This window comes from Rhinopithecus roxellana, chromosome 5, assembly GCF_007565055.1.
Source record: "Rhinopithecus roxellana isolate Shanxi Qingling chromosome 5, ASM756505v1, whole genome shotgun sequence".
Taxonomy (NCBI): domain Eukaryota; kingdom Metazoa; phylum Chordata; class Mammalia; order Primates; family Cercopithecidae; genus Rhinopithecus; species Rhinopithecus roxellana.
In genome coordinates, this window is record NC_044553.1 from 153,113,217 (window position 1) to 153,127,203 (window position 13,987).

General features: G+C 51.9%; 1 protein-coding gene across 3 annotated transcripts; it reads left to right on the plus strand.

The window, feature by feature from the left end:
• The first annotated feature begins 448 nt into the window (after nt 1-448).
• On the plus strand, nt 449-12,941 carry SERPINA5 (serpin family A member 5). 3 transcript variants are annotated; one of them, XM_010384562.2, is made up of 6 exons: nt 462-565; nt 690-785; nt 6,511-7,146; nt 9,184-9,454; nt 9,894-10,041; nt 11,881-12,939. In XM_010384562.2, the coding sequence occupies exons 3-6, from the start codon at nt 6,528-6,530 to the stop codon at nt 12,061-12,063; spliced, it is 1,221 nt and encodes a 406-aa protein (XP_010382864.2). In that variant the 5' UTR covers nt 462-565; nt 690-785; nt 6,511-6,527; the 3' UTR covers nt 12,064-12,939. The 3 variants fall into 3 exon arrangements, with proteins under 3 accessions (XP_010382863.2, XP_010382864.2, XP_010382865.2); XM_010384563.2 differs by having other exon boundaries at nt 477-565; nt 690-713; XM_010384561.2 differs by lacking the exon at nt 690-785 and having other exon boundaries at nt 449-565; nt 11,881-12,941.
• The last annotated feature ends 1,046 nt before the right edge of the window (nt 12,942-13,987 follow it).

Genomic DNA, 13,987 nt, shown 5'->3' on the forward strand with positions numbered 1-13,987 from the left:
AACGACCCATTCACTGCAGGCATGGTGAGACTCTCAATTCCTCTCATTCCCACTAGAATCCAACTGTTGGGATCTATGACCCAGTCAGCATCGCAGGCCTGTGGGGAGCTCTCAGGCTCAAGCCTATGCCCCCACTAATCTACAAGAAATTCGCTGCAGAAAACCAAGGAATAGTGCCTGGAAAAAGAGAGGGTTTGCTGGAGCTGTCCCTTTCCCTGTCTCTGGAATGCCAGCAACGGGCAGGCTCTTTGGTCTTGTCTCTCAGGAGTGCCCATGCCGTTCCAGGCAAATGGTGACCTGGTTGGTGGCGTAAGTCTTGGCAGGCAGCGAGTGTGCATCGTGGTCAAAGCCTCTGGAGCAGGCAGCTGCGTCTGCAGGCAGGCCTGCTGGCTGGAAACCTGCCAGGAAAGGAAAGGGCTGGCCTGGGGCGGGGCTAGGGAGGGGTGGAGACAGGGCCGGCTGTGGTCAGTGACAAATGCTGGCTGCAATCCAGCCAGCCCTCTGCCCTTTCCTGAGCCCGAGGGACTGCCACCTCCACTGTGTGCACGCTTGGCTACAGGACACAGTAAGTACAGATGCCTCAACAGGAGGTCCCGTGGGCTTGAGGGCATGTGGGACGAGGAAAGGATGGACTCTAGAGTTTTGGGGTTTGGGGGCTGCAAAGATCTGAAGGAGTCTCACCTCTGCAGTTTCAGGTATCCAAGGCAGCAGAGGTGAGTGGGTCCCCTGAGCTCTGTGACCTTATGCTCCACACTAACTCTGGCAGAGCCTCCGTTTCCTCATAGGTAGGATGGAAATAATTATACCCTTTGGATGGTGTGACTGAAGATTAAATACAGCGGGTGCTCTCACTCAGCACATCTGGCCATGTCTGCAGACACATTTGGTTGCCACAACTGGAAGGGAGATGGGGGTTAGTGGCATCTAGAGGCCAGCGATGCTGCTGATGATCCCACAATGCCCAGGACAAGATCGCAGAGCATCATCCTGTTGAAAAGGTCAACAGGATCAAGGTTGAGAGACCCTGAAATAAGGCTGTGGGGACAAAATGTCAGCTGGATAGGAGGTGCTCAGTAAATGGCAGCTTCTGTTGTTTTCTGTGCCTGGAGTCTTGGGCCTTTGGAAATCAGGAACAATGATCTAATATTATCTGCTTCCCTGAGATAAGGGCATCTTGCCTGGAGGCTGCCACCCAGGCCGGTCGTGGTAGCTGCTCCTGAGAGACAGTAACCACTTGGCAGTTTGTTAAATGAACAAAATGTAAAAATAAAGTAAGCAGAATTTTTTGTTTTTCTGAGGGTAGGGCTTTTGGCCAGATACACAGCAATAAAAGGGGAAACCACTTCCTTGGACCAGAGTCCTTGCTCATAGATCAGGAAACCGAAGCATGAAGAATACAGGCGGCAGATGCCTAGCGGTGACGGACGTGTTCATGGTGTTGACGGTGATGATAAGTGACAGATGTAGACTCATCTCCAAACTTGTCAGGTTGTAGACATTAAATAGGTGCAACTTTGTGAATAGCAGTCATGTCTCAATTAAGCGGTTTTAATAAAGAAATGAAACCAGAGCTGAGAGACAGGGAGGGAGTTGTTCAAGGTCATCTGGCAAGTGACCCCCGGGGCGGAGAGAGCTCAGCTCTGGGTGGATAGCCTGGCTTTTTCCACTGCTCAGTGTCCAACTTGCAGTCTAATGTCTCTGAATTACAGAAAAGGAGACAGGGGTCAGTTCATTCATTCATTCATTCATTCATTCATTCATTCGTTCGTTCGTTCTACAAAGGTGTATGGAGCATCTCTCATGACTGCAAGTTTCTGAAGGTGAGAGCAGCACAGATGAGGGTCCCATGCAGAGAGAGGCTGGAATGGAAAACATCAATGACAAATGCATATATGAAGGCATATGTGTAATTGAAGGAGCTCTGAGAGAAACAGTCAAGGCACCGTTCCAGAGAATAGCTGTGGAAGGGGAAAAGGTCCAGTGTGATAAGGTATTGCAAAGAAGTGACATTTAAGCAAAGGCCTGCAGCCTGTGCAGAAGTTGGCCTTGGTGAGAAAGGTCAGGGGAGGGTTCCAGTAGAGAGGGAAGGTGTGCAAAGGCCCAGGGTTAGGACAGAACTTGCTGCATTTGAGAAACTGGGAAAAGTGAGCCTGGGGGTATCTTGTGATCCAGGGCAGAGCAGGTCCAGGCCAGGCAAAGCCAGATCACAGGAGCCCTCGTGGGTTAGAGCACAAATCAAAGTTAGCATTTATCCGAAACACAGGAGTTGGCCATGAGTTTCTTAGGCAAGGAAGTGCTGTGACCGTATTTATGATTGAAGGAGATTCTTTTATATGCTGTATATAGAAAGCCTTGCGGGGCAAAGAAAGGAAGCTACTGGGGTAGCCCAGGGGAAGATGGTGGGAGATTCCATTGGGGGCAGTGAGAAAGCCAGGGAGAAGCGGCAGTTTTAAGACCTGTTTTGGAGCTAAAACTGACAAGCCTTGCTGATGGGCTGGAGTGGAACAGGAAGTCAAGATTACTTCTTCTGGGAAGTTCTGTTCCTGGGTCTTTAGGATGTAGAGGAAGCTATGACTTTGTCTCTCATCTCTGCCTGGGCTCCAAGCCTCACATCCCTCTTTGTAATTAGAAGATATTGGACAGACCCTCCTCACTAACACAGTTCCCACAGCTCAGTCCAGGGCAGAACTGGGCATGACTTCGTTGCCCAACACGGGAAATACCAGTCAGCAGATTTGGGCTTCATGGATGGTGGGGGCCAGCGGGAGGACTGACCAAGGCCCACCCATCACATCCCCAGCACCTGCCACCTAAATTCACCTTGGCCTGAGATGACAGATGAACTTGACTGATGCCCTCTCTTCCCTCTGCAGAAACACTACAGCCAGGGACCAGGAGAAGGGCAGCCCGACCAGGCTCTCAAGGCACTCGGTGGAGGCTGGTCTGGGGGATGGGAGGCTCCTAGGGCTTCATGTGTCTCTGTCAAAGCCATATATTTCCACCAGAGGCCCAAGAGTGTGATGGCAAACCCGGGACTTTGAAACTAAGAAACGTAAAACAAGCACTGAGGACCCCACTGCCTCTTGGAGCCACCTCTCTGATCCTCTGTTTCTTCTTTTGCACTGTTAGGGTAATAATACCAACTCCATGTTACTGTGGAGAAGTATAAATGGGCTAATACAGGTGAACCGCCTGAGGACACCAGGAGGTGAGATCGAGGAGGAAAGAGGTATCACTCCTCAGAGTCACTCAGAGACAGACTGTGCATGAGTCAGAGGAACCCGGATTTTAATTCTGGTTCCATCACTCAGTAACGGGAACAAGCTTTTCCACTTCACTTAGCCTCAGTCTATTCAATCTGTAAAACAGAGTGAGTTTACTTTTGGAAAACTCTGTAAAATAGAGAGCTTACTTTTGGTGAAGGCTAAACATAGTAATATTTATGGAGTGTCTAGTAGGTCTTGAATAATTAGCGGTTTTACTAAAAGATAGAGCCAGTGGGCCCAGAGGGAGCAAGATTTCTGGGTCTCAAACGTGGAGCCCAGGAGAGCCTAAGTGAACCTGGGGCCCTCTCCAATCAGACCCTGGGGGAGGCTCAGTGCACACCCGGAGAAGCAGCTCCTCCCCGTCGGATCTCTAGTGCTTGGCAGGGGGCGGGGGTCCCGAAGGGGTGTCCACAGCACACGGCAGACTGCAGATGAAGAAACTGAGGCCCAGAAAGGGTGAGGCTTGCCCAGGGTGACCTAGCAGTTGCATAGATGAGAGAATGGAGGCCAGGGCCTCCCTGGGACTCTTGGTCAGCTGCCCCTGGGCTCTATCCAAGAAGGAAACTCCCCTGCTTCTGAAACTGTTCTCGAAATTATCAGCTCAGTGTGACTCTGTGGGGGGTTGAGCCACATTGTTTCTTTAGCAGCATCTCCATACATGGCTGGTTCCAACACTTGGCAGGAGGGACCATATTGTGCTGCAAAATAGACTCATTTAGAGGAGCCAGAGATTAAACCACCCACCCATGTCCTTCAGAGCTCTCCAGGCGAGTGCCATGGTGGGAACAGGCAGGGAGTGTCAGCGGGGGGAAGCCCAGACTCTGCTCACTCATTATCTGCAGATTAGGGCTATTGTTGGTGGCTACTAAGTCAGGGATTTCAAAATCAGGAAGATGCAGCACAGGAACGGAGGAGGCAGGACTCTGTAGAGACACAGTGGTAACCAGGCCTGAGTCCAAGCTTTGCTAATGTTAGCAGGCGACTCCATCTCTCTGAATCTCGGATTACCCATCTGTAAAATAGAGCTAGCAGCAAGACGTACCTTTCTGGGTGGTATGGGGCTGAAGGAGTTGGCACAGTGCCTGAAAAAGGGTGAGGACAATGCGCCCAACTGCTACGGCTGCTGGGTTCAGTGCCAGGATCGGTTCTGCAGTCAGAACCTTCTACATGAGCCTCCTTCTCAGAGGGAGCTCAGGGCGCAATTTAGAGGCTGGACTGGCTAGGGTGACCTGCTGGAGTTATTCAGCCTCACTTAAAGACAGGCCTGCAGTCCCAGCCTGCCCAATTCCTGAGACCATTCTCTCTCCACTGCTGAGCCCCACGGCCACTCTGCAAGCGATTTCCCACGCAGCTGTTTGGGGCCCTTTGGAGTTTGGTTTTATTTGGGTCACGGGATGCTGTGACAGGCTGCCCCTGCCTGGTGGGGATCTGGGAACCCTGATGACATTGTGCCCATAGAAAGAGCCCAGCAGAAAGGGATTCTCTCCAAGGTGACACACAGGGCAAAGCTCACATCAGAAGCCAGGCAGGCCCTCTGCACCTGATAATTAGCTGGCCCGGGTGCTGCCAGGCTCACAAGTGTGTGTGTTTGTGTTTGTGTGTGTGGGTGTGTGTGAAGCATGCACCCTATGATGCAGTTGAGAATATGGGGGCCTCAGATGAGGCTTTTGCCAGAAACTGCCATGCCTACTGCTCATCCTTCCACAGCACGTGCCCCCAAGCACCCCATGGTGTAGGTGCTGCTATCATCACCGTCTTACAGTTGTGGAGAGTGGCTCAGGGTGCAGGTGCTGCTATCATCACCGTCTTACAGTTGTGGAGAGTGGCTCAGGGTGTAGGTGCTGTTATCATCACTGTCTTACAGTTGTGGAGAGTGGCTCAGGGTGTAACTGACTTGCCCAAAATCTCACTGCAAGGACACAGCTGGGCTGAGATTTGAACCCAGCAGTGGCTTCAGAGCCTGGGCTGTTTCCTACTGTGGAGGGAGGAGGCAAGACTTCTACCCGTAGCCAGATGGGGAAGCATGGACACAGAAACAGCTCCTGGGTGAAGTGGAGGGAGGAAGAGGAGGACTGAAGGCAAAGGCCACATCAAGAGTGATGAGAGACCCCACAAAGCTCCCCCTGAGAAGCTCTAGAGTCAAAGATGAATGCCTCCTCGTCTAGAAGATGAAGAGATGTCTTTGCCTGCATGGGCTGCCGTCACAAAGTCCCACAGGCTAGGGGGCTTCAACAACAGAAATTTCTTTCCTTACAACTCCGGAAGCTGGAAGTCTGAGGTTTAGGCGCCAGCAGGATTTGTTCCTTCCAAGGCCCTTCTCCTTGGCTCACAGGTGGCTGCCTTCTCACTGTCTTCACCTGGTCTTCCCTCTGTGGGTGTCTCTATCCTGATCTCCTCTTTTTAAGTTTTGTGTAAGGACATAGTCATATGTCCATAGGGCCCACTCTAGTGACCTCATGCTAACTCAGTCCCCTCTTTAAAAGCCCTGTCTCCAAATACAGTCACATTCTAGGGTATTGAAGGTTAGGACTTAAGCATATGCGTTTTGGGGGGCACAATTCAGCCCAGAACAGGAGGACGGTGGAGATGCTCACATGAAGAGGGCAGGCAGAATTCCCTTAGGAGGGGAAGGTGTCTTTCTGTGAGACAAGGGTGGCATGGAGCAGCCCCTGGGGGAAGAAGAAAGGGACAGTTGGCATCCTGGTATCCTGCCTACCCCAGGGTGGATGCTCACTCCATGTTTGCTAAATGAACAGGGCAAGGCCAGCAGTGCTGATGGCCCCAGGTACGTAGCTGGTCTGAGTTCATAGAAGGACCACAGGGCCCTGCCATGTGCCAAACCAAGACACCAGAGTGAAGGCCAGAAGCTCACATGGAAGCAGCTTAGTTCCCTGGTAACCTTGAGATGCTGATGAGACAAAGCAGAGCAGGGGGAATCCTCTCCCTCCATGTCCCATCCTCCAAAATGTGTCCCTTGATGTGGATGGGCAGGGAGGGCTCCTGTCCTGCCTTCGGTCTGCACCTCCTCTCCCTCCTTCTTCTCCCCATTGTCCCTAAATCTTTGTCCTCGAGCCACTGCCACCCTGTGTAAACTCTCATCCCCAGTCTCGGGGGTGCCATCCCTTCTCTTTGAAGCTGAATGGACCAAACCTACCCATTGAGTGTTGGGGGCGGGGACATCTCTGGAAAATCAGTGCCTGGACCAGCCCCACCCCTCTCTGAGGACACCTTCTTTCCCTTTCAGAACAAAGAACAGCCGTCATGCAGCTCTTCCTCCTCTTGTGCCTGGTGCTTCTCAGCCCTCAGGAGGCCTCCCTTCACCGCCACCACCCCCGGGAGATGAAGAAGAGAGTCAAGGACCTCCATGTAGGTGCCACGGTGGCCCCCAGCAGCAGAAGGGACTTTACGTTCGACCTCTACAGGGCCTTGGCTTCCGCTGCCCCCAGCCAGAACATCTTCTTCTCCCCTCTGAGCATCTCCATGAGCCTGGCCATGCTCTCCCTGGGGGCTGGGTCCAGCACAAAGAGGCAGATCCTGGAGGGCCTGGGCCTCGACCTCCAGAAAAACTCAGAGGAGGAGCTGCACAGAGGCTTTCAGCAGCTCCTGCAGGAGCTCAGCCAGCCCAGAGATGGCTTCCAGCTGAGCCTCGGCAATGCCCTTTTCACCGACCTGGTGGTGGACGTGCAGGACACCTTCATGAGTGCCATGAAGACACTGTACCTGGCAGACTCTTTCCCCACCAACTTTGGGGACTCTGCGGGAGCCCTGAAGCAGATCAATGATTATGTGGCAAAGCAAACGAAGGGCAAGATTGTGGACTTGCTTAAGAACCTCGACAGCAATGCGGTCCTGGTCATGGTGAATTACATCTTCTTTAAAGGTAAGGGCCTTGGGCCCAAACCTGCGCTTTCTCTGGCTTTTCTGCTGCTTTTTTCTAAAGAATTCCCAATTTCCTCACATATGTAAAGGACGGGGAGTAGATTAAGTTCTTTCGGGTGCCTGCTGAGAAAAATTAAGTAAACAAGTAGCCAGAGAAGGTAAGATGAGTGCCTTCTCGCTGTGGATGCGGTTAGTGAGCCTGAGATGCTGTTTCCTCAATGGAGGAAGAGCTGATTGCTGTCTTTGGGCCCCTGGGAGCATCCAAAGCCCCAGCTTTCATACAGGCGCTGAAGCATGAACCCATTGTGGCCACCATGATAAAGACACCAACACCTCAGCCACTCAGGGCAGGACACGGATCCCAGAAGGGCTTAGAGGGCATTTCCCAGTCCCCCATATGCCCCAGATCCTGGCCCCTCTGCACTCATAGAGGCCACGACTCCCTCAGACAAATGCTTCTTCCTCTGAAATGCCTCCTCGAGACTCCTCAGTAAAAGCTGACCTCTGCTTATCTCCCCGACACTCCTTGTAAGCATTTCTGTTCGCGTCTGCAACTCCCGCCAGGTGCTGACCCTGAGGAAAGCAAGAATGGATAGAGAGGAGAGGGTGGGAAGGGTTGGGAAGGAAGGTAAATTGTTAACACCTCCCCTTCCTATGGTCACAGATCGTATCTTTGGCCATTTGCGTGGCTATAACAAAATACGGTAAACTGGGCGACTTAGCAACAACAAACATTAATTTCTCATAGTTCTGGAGGCTGAGAAGTCCAGGATCAAGGCACTGGCAGATGCAGTGCCCGTTCCTTGGTTCATGACAGTGCCTTCTTAGTATGTCCTTGCTCGAAGGAGCAAGGCAGCTCTCTGTGGTCTCTTTTGTAAGGACATCGATCCTGTTCATGACAGCTCTACCCCCATGAACTAATCAACTCCCAAAGGCCCCCCGTCCTAATACCACCATCTCGGGGTTAGGTTTCAACATATGAACAATGTGGGGACACACACATTGAGACCGCAGCAGTGGGTGTTGAACTTGGACTCTGAGATTTCCTATCCCCTGGTGCAGGGCAGTCCCCATTACACCAGATTGCTGAGGACAACTGGGAAATAAGCTAAGGATAGTATTGGGTGGGGTCTTCCTTTGATAACAATGAAGAAGTTGGAAACAGGCCAGGCATGGTGACTCACGCCTGTAATCCCAACACTTTAGGAGGCCAAGGTGGGCAGATCACCTGAAGTCAGGAGTTCGAGACCAGCCTGGCCAACATAGTGAAACCCCGTCGCTACTTAAAAAATACGGAAATTAGCCAGGTGTGGTGGTAGGCACCTGTAATTCCAGCTACTTGGGAGGCTGAGGCAGGAGAATCACTTGAACCTGGGAGGCGGGGGCTGTAGAGAGCCAAAATTGTGCCACTGAACTCCAGTCTAGTTACAGAACGAGACTCCATCTCAAATAGATGAATTAATAAATTAATAAATTAATAAATAAAAATTTAAAAAAAGAAGTTGGAAGCAATTACTTGTAGCATTTTGTTCAGAAGTTCCCATAGGAAGGTAAGAGAAGGGTCACTGAAGACTTCCCAATAGGAAAAACCATTCGTTTCCAGGATCCATACGAACTTCTCTCTAAAACTTAAATTAAAATATTGAGAAGAAAGTGCAAACAGAGAAGCTCACCCAGACATCAGGTAGCATTCATGGCCAGCCACATTTTTTACCCTCTTCACTTGGAGATTTGGCCTTGAGTAAAACATTAGAGAATCAAAGAACATTAGGGGTTCAGGGCCTCTGAAGATGTGAAAACCGGCCTCCTTGTTTTGCAGATGTGGAAGGAAAAGCCCTGTGAAAAGTCAGAGAATGGACCCAGTGTTATAAAAGGACTTGCCTTGACATTCAAGAGGTTCAACAGTCACTGCTCTGAGGCTGCCATAAAGATGGTCTCTGCTGGCTATCTTTACTGTCTTCACTCCTTTTATTTGCAGCTGAGAATTTCCAATTCTTCCACAAAATTCTTTTTCGTTTTTCTTTCTTTTCATCTTTAGCTAAGTGGGAGACAAGCTTCATCCACAAAGGCACCCAAGAGCAAGACTTCTACGTGACTCCAGAGACTGTTGTGCGGGTACCCATGATGAGCCGCGAGGACCAGTATCACTACCTCCTGGACCGGAACCTCTCCTGCAGGGTGGTGGGGGTCCCCTACCAAGGCAATGCCACGGCTTTGTTCATTCTCCCCAGTGAGGGAAAGATGCAGCAGGTGGAGAATGGACTGAGCGAGAAAACACTGAGGAAGTGGCTTAAGATGTTCAAAAAGAGGTACTTTCAGACTACCCCAGGGCCAGCCTAACTCCATACAGCCCCAGGGAGACGCACATGCCCTACCAGGGCCACACAGCACTGGTGGGAAGGACTCGCCCAGCCAAGGAGCTGCCTTCAAGCCCAGAGGCATCCTGTGACATCCAGGTCCTGGGGTCCTAGCCCAGTTGGAGGGACAAGGGCTGGTAGCTGGGTTCTGTAGGGTGGTGCCAGAGTGGGCAGAGACCTCTGGGGCAGCCGATGTCCAAGTCCAGAGCAAAGGGAGGCTCATCCTAGACAAGAGGCCAGAGGATCCATAACCACCATTGTTCCTTGGGTTAAGAGTCCTTTTTTTAAAGCATCAAAACTAAGAATCCAGTGCATTATGAAGCCAAGGGGTGAACCTCAGTGTGCCAATGCCCTAGAACAGTCTAAGAAAGTTCCCTTTTTCCTTTTCTAGGCAGCTTGAGCTTTACCTTCCCAAATTCTCCATTGAGGGCTCCTATCAACTGGAGAAAGTCCTTCCCAAGCTGGGGATCAGTGACGTCTTCACCTTCCATGCTGACCTGTCCGGCATCAGTAACCACACAAATATCCAGGTGTCTGAGGTGGGTTCAGAAGCTCCTATGCATCCACTTTCCAGGATATTCTATTCTATGCTTTCTATTCCACTCTACCCCATTTCATTCCATTCCATTCCACTCCACTCCACTCCAGTTCACTCTATTCCATTCCACTCCACTCCTCCACTCCACTCTACTCCTCCACTCCACACCTCCACTCCACTCCACTCCTCCACTCCACTCCTCCACTCTACTCCACTCCTCCACTCCACTCCACTCCTCCACTCCACTCCTCTCCTCCACTCCAATCCACTCCTCTCCTCCACTGCACTCCACTCCTCTCCTCCACTCCACTCTTCAACTCCACTCCACTCCACTCCTCCACTCCTCCATTCCAGTCCTCCACTCCAGTCCTCCACTCCACTCTTCCACTCCACTCCTCTCCTCCACGCCACCCGCGCAGCCACGCCACGCCCGCCACGCCGCCAGGCCACGCCGCCACGCCACGCCAGGCCGCCACGGCACGCCGCGACGCCACGCCGCCACGCCACGCCTCCAGCCAATCCGCCACGCAGCCAGGCCGCCACTCCACGCGGCCACGCCACGGCACTCGCCACGCCCTCCGCCATCAGCCACGCTCCACGCCGCCACGCCACGCGAGTGCACGCGCGGCGAGGCACGCACCGCCACGCCAGGCCAGCCCAGGCCAGGCCACGGGGCGCCGGCGAGGGGAGGCCGGCCCGACACGCCACGGTCCCACGCCACGCCGCCAACACGCCAGGGCACGCGAGGCCAGGGCACGCCACGCCACGCCAGGCCAGGCCAGCCCAGCCAGGCCACGCGACGCCAGGCGAGGCGACGCCAGGACGCCACGCCGCCAGGCCGCCACGCCAGGCCGCCACGCCACGCGGCCACGCCACGCCGCTCAGCACGCCACGCCAGGGCACCACTCACTCCAATTCTCCATCCACTCACTCCACTCCATTCTCCATCCCATCTCCCTCCACTCCACTCTACTCCATTCTCCACTTCCATCCACTCCACTCCTCCACTTCACACCTCCATCCACTCCACTCCATTCCTCCACTCCACTCCTCCACTCCTCCATCTATCTATTCCATTCCATTCACATTTCCACTCCATCCCACTCCACTCACTCCACTCTCCATCCACTCCATCCACTCCCCACTCCACTCCATTCTACTCTATTCTATTCTACTCTATTCTATTCTATTCCATTCCATTCCATTCCATTCCATTCCCTTCAACTCTATTCTCTTCCATTCCATTCCAGTCCACTCCACTTCACTCTCTACTATTCTATTCCACTCCCCTCCCCTCCACTCCATTCCTTTGCAGTCCACTCCACTCCACTGCACTCCACTCCTCTATTCTATTCTATTCTATTCTATTCTATTCTATTCTATTCTATTCTATTCTATTCTCTCCCTCTCCCTCTCTTTTCCCCTAAGAAGCAAAAGTTTCACTTTATGTCTTATCCTTCATGTAATGGGAAACCATATCCACCACTGTTCCTTGAGTTAAGGAGTCTTGTTTTAAATAATCAAAACTAAGAAAGCACTTCCTAGCTGTGTGAAAAAAAGAACTTGATTCTCTGAGCCTCCTTTCTCTCTTCTATAAAATTGAAGAATTATGCCTTGCTCCAAGATGTCATGAGAATTTAATGACAGACACATGTGACGTCACCTCCCAGCACAGTGCCTGGGGCAGAGTAGCTGCTCCATTGTTGCATTTCCTACTTGCTCCGTGGCTCAGTTGAACAGATACTTAGAGGGTGATGCCCATAGGCAGAAGCTTTGCCATTTGATACGATGGCTTCACCCACCCCTGGTGTCCTGGTGATGCCTGGTGTCTCCCCTGCAGATGGTGCACAAAGCTGTGGTGGAGGTGGATGAGTCAGGAACCAGAGCAGCGGCAGCCACGGGGACAATCTTCACGTTCAGGTCGGCCCGCCTGAGCTCTCAGAGGATAGTGTTCAACAGGCCTTTTCTGATGTTCATTGTGGATAATGATATCCTCTTCCTCGGCAAAGTGAACCGCCCCTGAGGTGGGGCTTCTTAACTCTACACGCCTCAGGGTGGGAGATGAAGGTGGCTATGCTATGGCCCATCTGTATGCTGGTAGCTAGTGATTTACACAGGTTTAGTTGATTAATGAGGCATTACAAATAATATTACTCCATGATGATTGCTTCCACCCACACAACTGCAAGACACAGGTGCCTTGGGGAAATTTGGAGAACATTCAATCTCGCCCTCACTCTTCCTCAATGAAGATTAGCACTGAGATCCAGAGAGGCTGGATGACTTGCTCAAGTTCACCAGCATGTTAGTGGCAAAGAGAGGTCCAGAGTCCAGGCCCTTGATGCCCAGCTCAGTGCCACAAAGCTCAGTAGGAGGGTTGTTCCAGTGGATGAGGGCCACCAGGAAGCACAGGTCCAAGGTTGGTCCCCTACCTATCAGCAACAGCAACTGTCAGTTCATCCTGCATGGGAAAAACATTGGAATGGGAGTCTGAAATGGGGCTACTGTTTTGGTCCCAACCTGCTGTGTGACACTGGGGCAACACTTCCCCTCTCCGGACCTCAGTTTCCGTCTGTATACAAGGATCAGATTCTTGCTGTGATCCAAGAACTCCTGAAATCATATGGAAAGGCTGGGGTGTGCCCTGTCAATCATGGTTGATTTCAATACACTCAAGTGCCACTCATCCTTTAAGAAAAACATCTGGATATCAAGGTGGAAATGGCCCATTTAATGATTGATTATATCATCTTGTGGATATAGTTGTAATCTTATGGGCCTGGCTGGGAGTGGAAGAAGGGAAGCCTGCTGCGAATAGTAGAGTATCAGTTGCAGGTGCCAATGACTAACTTTTTGAATTTTATGTTGGCATTAACAATAAAGCATTTTGCAAACACTGGTTATAACTGTCTTTATAGAGGCAGCTCTGGGAATGGTGACATTGATTGCTTACCATGCTCCAGGCCGGGTAACTGGCCTTTCACCTAGATGGTCGCATTTACCCCTCATAAGACTCCTATGAAGAAAGGCACCACTGTTATCCCCATTTCACAGATGGGAAAGGCAAGGCTTGAAGTGGTTAGGTGGCTTACCCAGTCACATATCTCCTAAGTGGTGCAGCCAGAATTTGGCGGGGAGAGTGTGGCCCAGAGCCTTGCACTCAGTCCTGTACTCTGTGCTGTGGAAAAGAGACGACCAGGAGCAGAAGCTTCGTTCAGGGGCATCTCAGGCACCGGCTACCCCAGAGCCAGGTAAGTTCCCTGCCTACCTTCACCAAGCATGATGTGTTTCCTCATATGTCAAATGAAGAGGATCAGACACTCAGTAACAGAATAAATGGGTGAGTGAGTCCTTCGCTGCATCCAAGTCTGACTCTCTGTGTACCTGCCCACCCCATCCTGCATGTTCTAAGCATGCTTCCATGAGGCTGTGCCCCACCCTCTGATTCTAGAGTCTGGACTGTATCAGAGATGAGTGCCCACTAGAGGTAACAAGGTCAGGACCCCAAGCCTTGTTCATCCCCGAAAGTATTGAGCCCCCACCATGCACCAGCCCACGCCAGATGCTTTGCACTTGTGATATCACCCATCCCTTAATAACCCAGCAAGGTCTGTTATTGTTCCCGTTTTACAGACAAGGACATAAGTACTTTCCCAGGGTCCCACAGCTGGTGACAGTGAGGGCCCAGGGTCTGAAAGCCCAGATGGCACATGTGCGGGCTGGTGGCAGGGCAGATGGCTGCAACCAGATTCAGACATTTCTCTGCAATTGTGCTGCGGGCTCAGGGTGGCTCTTTAGGACGGGGCCCCTTCGTAGGGTCATCCACTCCTATGTGCTTTCCCTTGCATCATGCCTTGCCTGTCTTGGCAAATAAATCTCTTGAGGTTTACCCAACCTGTCCAAGGTCACAGGGAAGCCCTGTCTGTGTCTCACACAGAAGGCCAAGG

Coding starts and splice junctions, on each gene's coding strand:
- SERPINA5 (XM_010384561.2), top strand. CDS start 6,528: ATGCAGCTCTTCCTCCTCTTGTGCCTGGTGCTTCTCAGCCCTCAGGAG. Junction 7,147..9,183: donor GAATTACATCTTCTTTAAAG/GTAAGGGCCTTG, acceptor TTTCATCTTTAG/CTAAGTGGGAGACAAGCTTC. Junction 10,042..11,880: donor CAAATATCCAGGTGTCTGAG/GTGGGTTCAGAA, acceptor TCTCCCCTGCAG/ATGGTGCACAAAGCTGTGGT.